The following is a 14,067-nucleotide window of genomic DNA, read 5'->3' as shown; positions in this document are numbered from 1 at the left end:
CTACCCAGGAGAAGAGAAGGAGGCAACCAGTCCACTCTTCGCTGTGAGGGTGAAGTGCACTCTGCTCATAGAGCTGGCCAAGCTCCTCAGTGAGAAGCTCGATGGGTGTGTGTGTGTGTGTGAGAGAGAGAGAGATAAAGGCCTCTCCTATGGCTTCTCTTGGCCTACCTCAGTCCCTGAAGCCTGCAGGGGCATGAGCTGCTGCAATGCCTCAGAAGAGAAAGCAGAGTTGAGGGGACAATCTCTCCAAAAGACAAATGCAGCCCTAGGACAGAATATTAATATTTAAAGTTGCTGATTTAGAACCTGATCCTGAAAGGTGCTGGTCAACCTCCCTACTTCATAGGTAGAAGCTTTTAAGGATCACCCTTGTGCAATGCTTATTTTTCTCTAGTTTAATTTCTCACAGGAATGCATATCTAAATTCTATGGCTATTCCAAACAATTCCAAAGACAAAACTCAACAAAAGAGTTAAAAATACATTCAGTACATTTCACACACTAATACACAAAACCTTCTTGACCACCAGAAGGGAAGAGTTTGACCTGTGAACCTGACAACTACTTCTGCCTTTAGGGGCAAAAAAATCCTCACTAGAGACGGAGGAGTTCTGCCTATCCTGTGCCAATAAACCAAGACTTAGGAGTGAAGATCCTACACAGATGCTATCCTTAGCAAAATATGGCTGCTTTTACAGCTCTCAGCAAAAGCTCACCTCACCATTCACACACAGCCTACTCCCACCCTGCCTGAAAAGAAACACTGAGAGAATAGTACAGTTTAGTGGACAGTTCACAGAATTGGGAGTCAGGCAATCTACCTCCGTACCTGGCTTGCTGTATGACCCTGGGCAAATCATTTCACCTTTGCTTGCCCTCCTCCCTTGTCTGTTTAGACTGTAAGCTTTTTAATGTGTGTCTGTACAGTGCCTAGAAAGTGTGTCCTCTGTTGCAATTTCTAGACTACAATACACTACTAGAATACAAATAAAAATAAAGTCACATGAACAGGTGAGTCTTGCAGAGCGTCAGAAGGGTCATTACATCCAAGCTTTGGCAAACCAAGATGAGAAGGCAAATTCCAGAGCCCAGGACCCCTCAGCCATTTCATGCCTTTCCACCAGCAACCTGCCTCTTTGGCCAGTAGGCTATTAGCTTGAGTGCCTCAGAAGATCACAACAGCTGCAGTACCGCACAAGGATGTCATTCAATATTATAGCTGGTGACTCATTCGTGGTCAGCACAGACATTAACTGTTGCTAACCAATGTATCTATGCCCCCACATAAAAGTGAATGACATTATGGTTTCTTTCAAAAAGGATTAAACAAAGGCTCAGGAACCAGAGGCCGTTAAATTGTAAAATAAGAATCAATTAAGTGCGCTATAACAGAGAAACACATATAAGTCACTGGAAGGAAGAACAAACAACTGCAAGAAACTCAGATTTTCTAGCCATTTAAAATTATGTGGCCCATTTGTTATTAGATAAGATTTAATGATGCGCAACACAGTTCCATGGACAAGCAATCCATGGATGAGGAGTACGATGCTCTTCTATGCACAGAAGATATTGTTGGAGAAATACAATATAAAAACAATATTACACACACACTCTGAGTCCCACTATATCAAATTATTTGATGGTTTTTTAATCCTTTCTCAAAAACAATCAGTTACTGTGGGGATTTTTAATCTGTTTCAGGGCCAATCGGGGTGACAGAATACAACGGACAGAATGTAGATGAAATTTTTCCTTCAGGTAAAAACAAAAACTAATGTCAGTGTTTATAAAAAAGATCTTTCAGGTCATGATTTTAATTTGTAATGACACTTTTTAAGTTAAAAGAACAAAGAGAAAGCACTCAAAGCGCTGTTAGTCTGATGGAAGAATCACTATTTCCTTTTCAAAAGTGCTTTTCATTTCCTTTGTTTTAAAAATTTGAATTGTGTATAAAGTAACGTCCTTTCTAGGATGATGATTAATGGTCAGCTGAACCATTTTGTTTTGTTTCTTCAAACAAGAAGAAATTCTACAGCTCCTCTTAAATCCACAAACTAGGGGATAAAATCAGAAGAAGGAGGGATAAAGGTTCAAGGTTCTCTATCAAAAGTGAATCCAATTCTACAGCTAATTCTCCCTCCCCCCCATGAGCTAATTCTCTTGCCAATTTACACCAATTTTAAAAGAGACATTTTTTCCTCTCATCGATGAGTTGTTATTCTATTGGTCTTGAATCTTTCAAGTGATTTGCTATAATCTGTATTAAGGATAACAAATTTAAACACATTTCAGCCTTCTTCTGCCTCTCCTACCAAAATTGAAGCACAGAGCTAAATCATTCTTGCTTTATTACACAATGGATGCATGATTCTCCTCTTAAAATGTTTTAAACTCCATTGACTTTAGTGGAGCGTCTCCTTATTTACACCAGTTTAAGGAAAAGGAGAATCTGGCCCAATGAGACTTGCATGAGTAAAGCAAACAGAATTTGTTGCTTAGGCTCAATCATGGAAACACTTACCCAGGTGAGTAACTTTACTCCCATGAGCAGTATTATCAAGTTATGGATGTTTGCATGGTTGGATCCTGTTGGAGTGTGGGCAATGGAGAGGAAGTGAAAATAATCCAAGAATTGATTTAAACCCATGATTTCTTTATCATGAAGAGTAATACATTAACATCCCAATGTAGAACCCCAGGGGAAAATTATTCCTTATTTTTGCCTTAATCCAGTGACTATACTTATAAAATCAGTTCTAATTCTGAAAATTTTTATCTTCAATAATAACGTAAGTAACAATGTCCCAGCATGGTTGACCTAATCTTGTTAACTCTTTCTCTGCTAGATCTGATGTTATGTGAGATGATGTGGTAGTGCATTCCATACTCGTACACCAAATGCAAGCTTTGAAGATACCGTCCCATGGAAGTTGAGAAAATTAGTCATGTGGTATCTGCATTAAATTATACATTTAGGACATGATCAAAAGCTCAGTGAAGTATCCAATAACTTCAGTGGATGTTGGATTGGGCTCTAAACACATAGGAGCATACAGAAGCCATTAATTTACTACCTTTTCATTTGTAGCATTTCTCAGCCATTTCTCATATTTTCACCTCCAAAAACTATTTAAGTTTACTCTGGCTAAATATGCCTTCATTAAGTTACTAATGCAGCAAGGTTTTTTATGTTTTTTGTTTTACAAGAACACAGCAAAAGCACAAAAACAGTATGGAAATATGTGTAAAACTAAAATTTAAGAATGGATGAAAGAAGTAAAACTTTGGTGAAACAGTAAGTGTGGCCATCATGATCTTTAGAGGATAAAAATATTAAGTGGACATAAAAGGCACAGATTCTGCTATCCTTATTTATGCGATGAGCAGAACCTTACTCCTTTAATAGTCCCATTGAAATCAAATTGTGTAAGGGTAGCAGAATCTAGCCCTGTATCTTTAGCTGTGAAAAGCAAAAAATAAATGCTTTAAAAACAAACTCATATTTCACTGTACCTTGTAGGAAATATGGCTTGTGTGTTACAGAACATGAACACCAGTTTCCCATAAGATTTGCTGATACTAGCAAAAACAGTTTATGACAGTATGTGATATAGGTGGATGAGAAGATGATGCTCTTTCTTAATCCATTTGCAATACCCCCTTTTCAATTCCCATTTCATTCATAAAACTGGCTTGAAATCTTTCCTCAAAAGATAGCCTTTGTTTAAATTTGTTGGTGATACACTGGACAAATGTAAACTTAGATCTTGGGGGGAAAAAATAAAACAAAAGAGTTGTAGACAAGAAATGTTTATTGAAAAAGAAAATAAAATGAAAGACAGAAAATGGTTGGAAGCACAGCACATTAAGCTAGGAATTAAAAAACATCTTACATTCTGCCCTAATGGCAGCACAGTTAATAGGGACAAAGGGACGTCTTGCTGCCTGCCGCAACCGGAGCGTATTTTTGCAGACCTGACGGGCAAGTTTTGTCAAACACGTCGTGTGAAGGAAAAAAGCTTGGCGCGTTTTCACTGCAGACTTTGGACTACCAGTGTTACGGACTGGCGTACCCTGCGTAGCCTGGCGTGACATATGAGTTCTAATACGGGGATCCTGTAAAAAATCATAAAATACACACAACTAAAACGCAACAAAAACAAGCACAACAGTCTCAAACAGCTACCAAAAATCCCATTACCAGTGGTGAAATATAACAAAAGACATCTAAGATTCTTTAGTAAAATGACCAAAATTGAAAGAGAAATGAAGAAATTAGCATATTTTCCTACACAATTGAAGAAAAAACATTGTAGGTCATTTCCCTTGTATTTACACATCAGAAATAACCACGCAGAATTCACCCAAAGTCTGGAGAAGTCCAGAGGACTAACCATAGGAATATGTAATACCATATAAAAAGATTTGAGTTTTGGCATTTTATAGATACCAACACCATTTGATTGATAAGGTGACACTGGTCACGCACCAGAGATGCATGAAGGACATTTTTTTATTTAGGACCCCAGTCACAAGGAAAGTTGAAGGGTGAAATTCACCTCTGCAGAAAGACAGCTCAAGGTCTATGCACCACTCATTAAAGACTTCAAAATTAGGCTTCAGTAATGCATAAATCTTGTGCTGGATCTCTGCTGAGATGTGACTTTCACTCAGGTTCCACTGAGTACAGTGGGACGGATTTTGCAAGGGAGTAACTTTATACAAAGGAGTAAATGTTTGCTGCCCTGGTCCTTTAGATTGTGAAACATATGGGCCAGTAAAACACTATGTCTCACTCTATGCTTTGTAAAGCACTGAGCACAGTCAAACCTGAAATAAATATTAATAACTCAATACCACAAAAAGTATAAAATGTTCAGTTTCTCAGCAGAGGCTCAAGAAACATTACATACCACATTTTAAATCACAGTAACTTCTGAGAAATGTGTCACATTTATATCAGAAACATTTGCCTACATTATCCTACCTCTGTGGTTTGACAGGGAGATAGTTTCTCTTCTTCTGTCTGAGTTGGCATTTTTAGGCCACCATATTTCTTCCAATAAATCCAGCAAGATGCACACAACCTACACTGCATGTTAGGGGGACCCCAAGAATACCACTGATGAGACTGTGTGGCTAAGGAAGAGAAAAAAATACAGCTGAATTGATGTATGTTGCATTACATATAATAAATTCAAAAACACTATATGCTATTACTATTCCTCAATAGCATTATTAAAAGAAGTACTACAAATTTATCAGAGTGAAAAACAGAACTTATTTTAAGGTGATTTAGAGGTCTTTTAAAACAATTTTAAAAAAAATTATGGAAAAATAAATCAATTTCCCTATCAGTTTTGAACTTGGGATCCCTAAACATTAGGAAAAGACTAATTTATTTCCTATGTTTTCAATGAAGTAAAAGAAAACAATGCCCTTGAACCCAGAAGAGGTCAAAACTTTTGTTTTTTTATGTATCATAAAAAACTACTGTTTATGGACCTTATCCCAGCCCCCATTAAGTCTACTTTTGAGTATACCTAAAACTGGCCTAAACAAAGAGCTATGCACAGAGGAATCTCCCAACTGGAAGACAGTCAATCATATATTTAATTTTGCTTTCTGTATGAAATATTGTTAAAATTGCATTTGGTGTTCATGATAGAGAGGTGAACAGCGAGGGCACTTTTTATATAAGCTTAGTCACAACTCTAAAGATGTATCTCATTTCTTTTTAAGTCCTTGAACTCTTTTGAGCTGAGACCACCACCGGTGCCAAATTTTATCATATTCTCTCTCATCTGTGCCAAGTCCTGTGCTGAGGTTTGCTATGTAGAAAAGTCCACTAGGGACCTTCCTAAACTCACAAAATGCATTTGCACTTGTGACCAAAGTCAGGATTTGAATACAGAGCTCCAAAGATAAAACATCACTGTACCAACTCCAGCACATTACCTTGATTCCAGCTCCCTATCCATCCAACTATTACAGTTTTTAAATAGGTCTAAAATATTGAAGTTAATCTATTACAGTGGTGTGGTTCTGATTTAAGAGTTAAATATGCAGCATTTCTCAATTCTAACTATCAAAAAGAAATCAACCTACACTTTGCTTGGAATGTGGTAACAGATTCAACAAATACATTTGTTTTATCAAAGGATGCAAATTAGCACTGGCAAAAAACTGCCTCAGAATGTTCAAATGACATCTGCACTCTTAACACTCGCACACAAAAAGTCTTACTTACCATAGCAACTTTCACAAGCCCGGCCTATTAATGAGGTCTGTGTCTGATAAGATGCTCCCATAGCTCCATTCACTGCACCTGGTTTCCCGTTGTTGCTGGATAGTTGATTGGGATTTGGTTTGTTGCTTTAAATAAAATAAAAAGTAATCTCTCAGAAAATATTTTAATAACCAGTTAATTAACATGAGCAAGATTTCATTCTGTGTTTCTGGTTTATAAACTGCACCATCTGTAACAAATTCTTCTGAGTAACAAAATTTATTTCTGTGTTTCTCTAATAAATTGTTTAGCTTACAGGCAAAAACAAGTTTATATAAACAGCTGATGAAAGGCTTTGCAAGACTAAGGTCTAAATGTAAAATGCTGGAACACAGGTCATCACTGAGTTTTACATAGTACATTCAGCCTCCCCCCATCACATGATGCTTTGGAGATATCCCACTGCACAGAAAACAAAGATGTTTTTCTAGAAAAACAAAATCAATTTTCACACGTCAAGACAAGGCTGTGCTGAAAAAAAATGGTGAATTCTCCACTGGGACAAATGTGTGAAGATTTATAACCTGTAACAGTGATACATTTCACATGACTGCATTCCTGAATTATCAGCAAAAATCTGTTTTTGCTAGAAACGAAAGAGACATTGGCTCTCGATATCTTTGATAATCTAACTTGCTCTCCCAACTGGCTATAGTAGCTGAAGAAGCAGGGGATGGTAGAGACGGACCTTTTCTTTCTTCCAGTAGCAGACGGTTCTTTGCTGAGTACCTCTGCTCTTTTCTTTAAACCTTGTGCTGCTTGGGGACTTCCCAATAATTGTAGTCTCCAGTGCACAGTGGACCTCTAAAGCACCAGAAAGCACAACACTTGAACATACAGAGGCAGCCCTAAAGCAGTACCGAGTTTAAAAAGTGGATTCTAATAGACAGGGTCCAAAAATGTCTGGTCTGTGTAAAATAATTTTGGGATGTGGAGTGGGTAGGGAAGTAAACGTGGGCTTGTTTGGAGAAGACCAATTTACCACCTAATTTACATAAGAGCACATGGGGATTTGTTATTATTTTGTTGATGAAAAGGTAGTATACAAGAACTAGGTAGCATTATTATTATTGAACCAGTCTGCCCAGCTTTCATTTTCACATGAGAAAATTTGCATGTAAATGGATAGCCTGGCACAGACCTACTTGCCAAAGCAGAAATAAAATTCTCTCTCTTAGTCAACATATTATTGCACTAAGAAAAGGTACAAAATGTTCACACAGAAAAAAATATTAATGCAGACACCAAATGCTAAACTCAAAATAAGGACAATTTAAAAATAAAACTGAAAGCTATTGTTTGTAGGGTGCAGTTGTGCTAGTTCCCAGATATGAGAGAGATAAGATGGGTGAGGTAATACCTTTTATTGAACCAACTTCTGTTCGTAAAGAGAGACAAGCTTCCGAGCTACACAGAGCTCTTCTTCAGGTCTGGAAAGATACTCCCCACATCACAGCTGAACACCAGGTGGACCAGAGTCGCAAAACAATTACCCCATATCTGACCTCTCAACCCTCATCCTCAAAGGAAACCTGCACAGCACTTTCAAAAGACAACCCTAGGAGCTTAAATTCATAACTTTGCTAAACTCTTAAAATCATGGACTCAACAGAAACACTGGTTTTATGTCTCAAAACAACAATCTGTAACTCACTAACCCTCCTTTGTCCTATGACAGCGAAAGGGGAGACTCATGGGTAGGGCACAAAGGGTCAGTGCCCCTTCAGCAGCCAGCCCAGGTGGGGAGAGGAAGGAGTGGGGCCAGAGCCAGAAGGGAAGAGGTGGGGCCAGAGCCTCTTCCAGCCACGCTACCTGGGACGATGCCCAGTGCAGCGCAGTGGCTGACTGGGAGAGTGCCTGGCTGCGGCAGCAGCAGGCTGCCCTCTGCCCAGGCTCAGCTTCTGGGGAGACGAGCCAACTCTGAGCATGCTGGGGAGGCCAGGGAGGACTCGGGCTTGCTCAGCTGCTGTCCCCAGAAGCTGAGCCTGGGTGGGCTGCAACCAGGCGCTCTCCCAGGCAGCTGCACCAGACAGCGTTCAGGAGAGGCTCCGGGACCGCAGCTGAACATACTGGGAGAGCCAGCCCAGTGGAAGGACAGAGCTCCCTCCCCACCTCAAGGTAACGTGGGATGGGGAAGGGACAGGGAGATTGCGGAGGGCCCGGGCTGGGAGTGGGGTGGGGAGGAGTCGTGCGGCCTCCCCCCTTTAACTGGTACCCCCTTTGTGTGTCTCCCACGAGTCGCCGATTCCAGCTTGTATTTAGTTGTGACATTCTGATTACTTTCCCCGGACCTGGAGAAGAGCTCTGTGTATCTCAAAAGCTTGTCTCTTTCAGCAACAGAAGTTGGTCCAATAAAAAATATTACCTCCCCACCTTGTCTGAAATAAAAAGGATGGTATTCTAACCAGGAAGTACATTTCTTATGGAGTGAAAGTGTCATTACATGAGCAACCTTTTATTAGTTTAAAGTAAATTTGCTGAGATGAAGGGAAAGAAGCAAAGAAATTTAGAGCCTGGTTTAGCAGTTCTTAGTTCAAGCAATATTCCCATTGATTTCAACTCATGCTTTTCCTCAGTAAAGACTGAAGGATTAGTGTTAGTGTGTTGGATCTCACACACCCTCTCAGCACCAAACTACTACTGAAGTCACTGGAAAGAGCTTAGAGTGGTGGGATCTGGCAACAACCTCCCATGTACTAGGGGAGCTATACGGGACCAGCATATCCCACAAACCAGGCAACAGTACAACAACTATCTCATATTTCAGGGTTTAGTGTTAGTCTAGTCTGGTAGAGCAAGCAAAAGAAGATGTGCACTTATATAGCAGAACAGATTTTGCAGTTGCAGCAGCAGTGGTAGGTACTTCTTCGGATGATGCAAATCAAAAGAAGAAGAAGTTCACTCATCATCTCAGCAATGCAAATCATCTCTTCTCTAGTATGTGACAGATCTTTTGCTGCTATCTCATATTTATCCACTTTGGTGTTCCTGCAGCTTCCTCTGATGTACTGGTTACTGGCCACTGTCAGAAACAGGATACTGGACTAAACCAATCCTATGTCTGATCCAGTATGACAGTTCCCATGTGGGAACACTGCCTACTTTCCCTTAGGGTCAATACTCACCTGCAGTGCAAAAGGGCTCAAAGCCACACATCCAAGGTGCAACCTACACCTCTCTGTATTGAATTCAGTAAACATGCTGCAAGGATGCTGAATGTGAAAGCATTATATAAGTGCTAATTATTATTTTTATTATTTACCTGCCACAACCACCAACACAGGTAAAATTATTGCGCTAAGAATACTAACTGTTGATGATTGTGCACTCATATGATTATTCCCAGAATACTGCTCTGCTCTGACTTTAGGATGTCACAAATTATCCATCATCCAAAATTATTAACATCTTCTTTAAAAAAGTATTTTATTAGTACTGGTTTGGGGTTTAAATAACACTCACTGAGACATTATCAAAAGGTTGGATTCATTAAAAGCTAAAATCTATTGCAGTCTATCCACTGCCTTCTACTATTAAATCTGTCTACGAAGAGAGTTTGCATGAAAGACACTATATAAAATGAAATTGTAATGTATGTAGTTTACACAGGACTCTACAGAGGTCACACTTTTTTCAGATATTCTGTTCTCTGCATGTGTGCAGAATTACCATTTATGTCAATAGGAAATCAGAACATAGTGGTGTAGAGTTTAAAGAAGAATTTGGCCCCTAATCCTTGCTAGTCTCAGAACCCTGAGGAAATCATTAATGTGAAAGACATGGATTATTGCTCATTCCCATAAACCACATGCTTACAAAAACAGATCTTTAGCATTACATTTAAATCCAAAAAGCTAAATAACTAAAAACATTATGAGGACAAAACACAAACATCAAAGATTTTGTTAACAGGGCTTAGTTCACAGAGAAGGGATTTAGAGCTGTCCATAGCTTTATCATTTAAGGTCATAATGTGTTTCTTCTCTTATCACCTAATTGGTTTAAGAATATACTGTAAACTATAATTGTAAGGTAAAAGTATGTGGTTTAACAAACAATTGCTTAGACTTTGAAATGTTGCATTTACTCACATATATAACTGCGCTCTAGAGAGATTCTAAAGAGATTACGTGGGAAAATCTGCTTTATAAATGGCAACAAGGGCACATTATGTATATTACCAATCCACACAGCATTTTAACCGGTCTAGTTCTCTTTGGTTTTACTTCTATTTATCTTATTTAAGGAAAATGGTGGACAAGAACAAAGGGATGAATTAAATACAAGGGCCTCACAAAGAGAGTACCATCATCAGTCCTTGCCCTAATCATGCTGGGTGTGTTACAGGGATCCACAATCAAAATCTTCTGTAAATAATAAGCCACAGGAGTATCAAAATCTTAGTATCTATCAAGTTACTGTAATATATTTGTTTTATCTAGCACATCTTACATGTATCCAGAGCATTATCAAGTCAGGTCCATTTTCTTTCATTTTTACTGGTGTTCTGACAATGGGATGTGCATTTTTTATCTATACATTAAGTCTCATCAATCAAAGTGACAAAGTATAAACATCTGCTATACTTACTAGGTTGGGATGTACACTTGTTTCAATTTACTTTCTGCTTCAGCTGCCTTCAGACGTTTCTAATTGAAAAGACAATGTATTTTTAATACCACTATTAATTTTTGATCACTGCAAACAAAATATTTAAAGACAACTTCCACTTAGCTTTTGTGAGATCACAAAGGCCTTGAAATTAATTGTAGACCCTAATAACTCAAAACAAGCATCACTGCAATTCTTTACTATTTTTAAAGCATAGTATATTCCACTCAATAAAAAATTCACAAACACCAACAAAAATATTACAGCACATCTAATTTTACAATACTGAAAAAGAGAGAGAGAGAGAGAGAGCGAGAGCGCATGCATGCACGTATGCAACAGCCAGGAGTCAGCATTCACTTTATAAAATACATCATTCTAGCTCACCTTAGTAGCAGAATATGGGTATGACTACACTACAGAGACAATAGCAGCATAGCTACATCATCACAGCTATGCCGGCATAACCCTATATTGCATAGATGCAGCCTACACTGACAGAAGGGGCTTTTCCAATGGTGCAGGAAGAGCCCCTCCCCGAACAACCCCCTCCCTATGTCAACGGAAGCATTTTTCTGTCGACAAAGCTGTGTCTACGCTAGGGTTAGGTCAGCACAGATATGTTGGTCTGGAGTGTGTGTTTTTCATGCCCCGGCTGACGTAGTAATTCAACCTAACTTTTACGTGCAGACCAAGCTTAAGAGAAGTACAGAAGAGTACAGGGAACGGAAAATAATGATGAGTGCATGATGACACTACACATCTACAGTATTTTTAATTGAGCATGTGTTTGTTCAATCTAGACCAAGGCTACAAATTTCAATTAAGCCTGTGGGAGTTAGGCACCTAAGTTCTTTAGACTCTTTTGAATGCTCCAGCCCAAGAACATCACAGCAGCATGGCAACTTCGTTATTGCTAAAATATTCTGCTGAATTTACTTGGTTATGATTTTGTTTATATTTGCTACCAACATAACTCTCTTAAACTTAGGAATGTGTTGTATAGTCAAACTAGCATTCATCATTTTTTTAGGACTATTTCGCTTATCTTCACAGACATACAGCCAAGACAAGAGCTGTTCATGGGTTATGTTGGAACATAAATAATCTCTGATGCTATGAGATTTATATTGTAAAAGAAACCCCAGAAAATGATATGATTTATTACTGAAAATTCCACAATATTATGATACAAGACAGCACAACTAAGGCATGGAATCTTGGAAGTTAACAAAAAATACTTTGTTATTCCACTCTGCTAAAAGAGCATGTTTTGGAAATCACCAATTAAATCACACTACATATTGGGCGAAATCTTGGCTTCGCAACAATGAGAATTTTGACATTGACTTCAATGAGGGATTTCATCTGCCTTGTTTTTACTGTGTGATATCACCATATATGGGGAGGTTTAAGACTTTGGCTTTGTTCCTCATAATACATACAAACAAAACACTGCACATTACCGATTACACTTCATAATGCAATACCTGATATAAAATTGTGAATGTGAAAAGTACTAAACCCTTTGGTACCATAATATTCTCTAGTTTTTGATCAATCAAGATATAAATGCCCATAATTGTGCAAAAAACCACACAGGACACCAATCACAATAGCAGCCAACTGGTGTTTTTAGAGTAAATGAAGTTCCCAAGGGAAACATCCCAGCCACTGTGAGAAATGGTAGGATGAAAGAGCAGTTATTGCAGTACCCTAGCCTGCAGGTGATGTATCCAGTGACTTGCACTATGTCACTGAAAGGATTCAATGAAATCCTTTGTCTACATATATCACATGTATACATTTAATATCAGAGATTCAAACATATTAAAAGTACCTAGCTCAGGGGTGGGCAAACTTTTTGGAAATTGTATGGTGGGCCATGAATGCTCACAAAATTGGGAGTTGATGTGTGGGAGTAGGTGAGGGCTCCGGCTTGGTGTGCGGGCTCTGGGGTGGGGCTGGCGTTTGGGGTGCAGGAGAGTGTTCCAGGCTGGGACGAGGGGTTCGGAGGGCAGGAGGGGGATCAGGGCTGGAGCAGGGGGTTGGGACATAGGAGAGGGTCAGGAGTGCAGGTTCTGGGCGGCACTTACCTCAAGCAGCTCCCAGAAGCAGTGGCATGACCCTCCTCCAGTTCCTATGTGGAGGTGCGGCCAGGCGGCTCTGCGCATTGCCCCGTCCGCAGGCACCGCCCCTGCAGCTCCCAATGGCTGTGGTTCCAGGGGGGAGGCTAAATAGCCTGGGCTGCCCAGGCAGCGTGCGCCGCCTCTCTCGGTCTCGGTCCCCTCTTCCCCTCCCCGCGTTGGCTCTCTCCGCAGGTCCCCCGCGGTCCCGGGATCTGCCGATCTGGGGGGGAGGCGGAGGCGGGCATGACCCGAGCCGCGCAGGAAGCGCGGACGCCCGCGGCGGCCGGCGGGCGCGGCGGCGGTCCGCGGCGGCGCGGCTCGCTGCGCCGCCGCCTGCGGGAGAGGTCCGGCCGAGCGCCGCCAGCGCCCCCCGCGCCCGCGCAGTCATGGCGCGGTGTCGTCCGTCCGTCGCCGGTGGTGGACCCGCGCAGGGCATGCGCGCGCAGTCCCCCAGCGCCCCGCGCCCTAGAGATTTGCGCCCTAGGCAACAGCTTGGTTTGCTGGTGCCTAGAGCCGCCCCTGTGTGGTTCCCAGCCAATGGGAGCTGCGGGGGCAGCATGCGGAGCCCCCTAGCTGCCCCTATGCATAGGAGCTGGAGAGGGGACATGCTGCTCCTTCTGGGAGCCGCACGGAGCGGGGCAAGCCCCCGACCCCTCTCCCCAGCGGGAGCTTGAGGACCGGACTAAAATGTCTGGAGGGCTGGCCACGGCCCTCGGGCTATAGTTTGCCCACCCCTGATCTTGCTTCTCCTACAACATCTATAAAAAACAAGTTTATACAATAACTGAGTCTGTTTCTTTTTAAGTCTGCCAATTAAATTTCTACAGTAGATGGCTAAAAAGTGATAACATTTGCCAAAGCTCTTTATAAGGAGCCAAAAAAGTGGTCATTAAAGATGCAGTGTGTCTACCTGAGCTTTGGAAAAATCCTGCCAGCCCAGAAAATCCGTTCTGTAATTTGAACAAAGGACCATGATTCCAATTTTCTATAAAGGGATCATTGGGGTGACTGCCCTTCCCATCAGAAAAGTTGATT

General features: G+C 40.8%; 1 protein-coding gene across 2 annotated transcripts in view; it reads right to left on the bottom strand.

Annotated features, from left to right (window-relative positions):
• Positions 1–14,067, bottom strand: part of MTA3 (metastasis associated 1 family member 3) — a 192,234-nt gene that overhangs the window by 36,221 nt on the left and 141,946 nt on the right. For both annotated transcript variants that reach the window (XM_039532302.1, XM_039532301.1), the window contains 4 exons: positions 10,883–10,941; positions 6,254–6,378; positions 4,991–5,142; positions 3,897–4,119 (listed from right to left, as the gene is read on the bottom strand). In XM_039532302.1, the coding sequence (XP_039388236.1) occupies positions 3,897–4,119; positions 4,991–5,142; positions 6,254–6,378; positions 10,883–10,941 (559 nt within the window). The remainder of the gene's footprint in view (positions 1–3,896; positions 4,120–4,990; positions 5,143–6,253; positions 6,379–10,882; positions 10,942–14,067) is intronic.

Source organism: Mauremys reevesii, linkage group 3 (genome assembly GCF_016161935.1).
Source record: "Mauremys reevesii isolate NIE-2019 linkage group 3, ASM1616193v1, whole genome shotgun sequence".
In the NCBI taxonomy this organism is placed as follows: domain Eukaryota; kingdom Metazoa; phylum Chordata; order Testudines; family Geoemydidae; genus Mauremys; species Mauremys reevesii.
The sequence above is the reverse complement of the archived record's forward strand: the minus strand, read 5'-3'. Positions and strand labels throughout refer to the sequence as shown.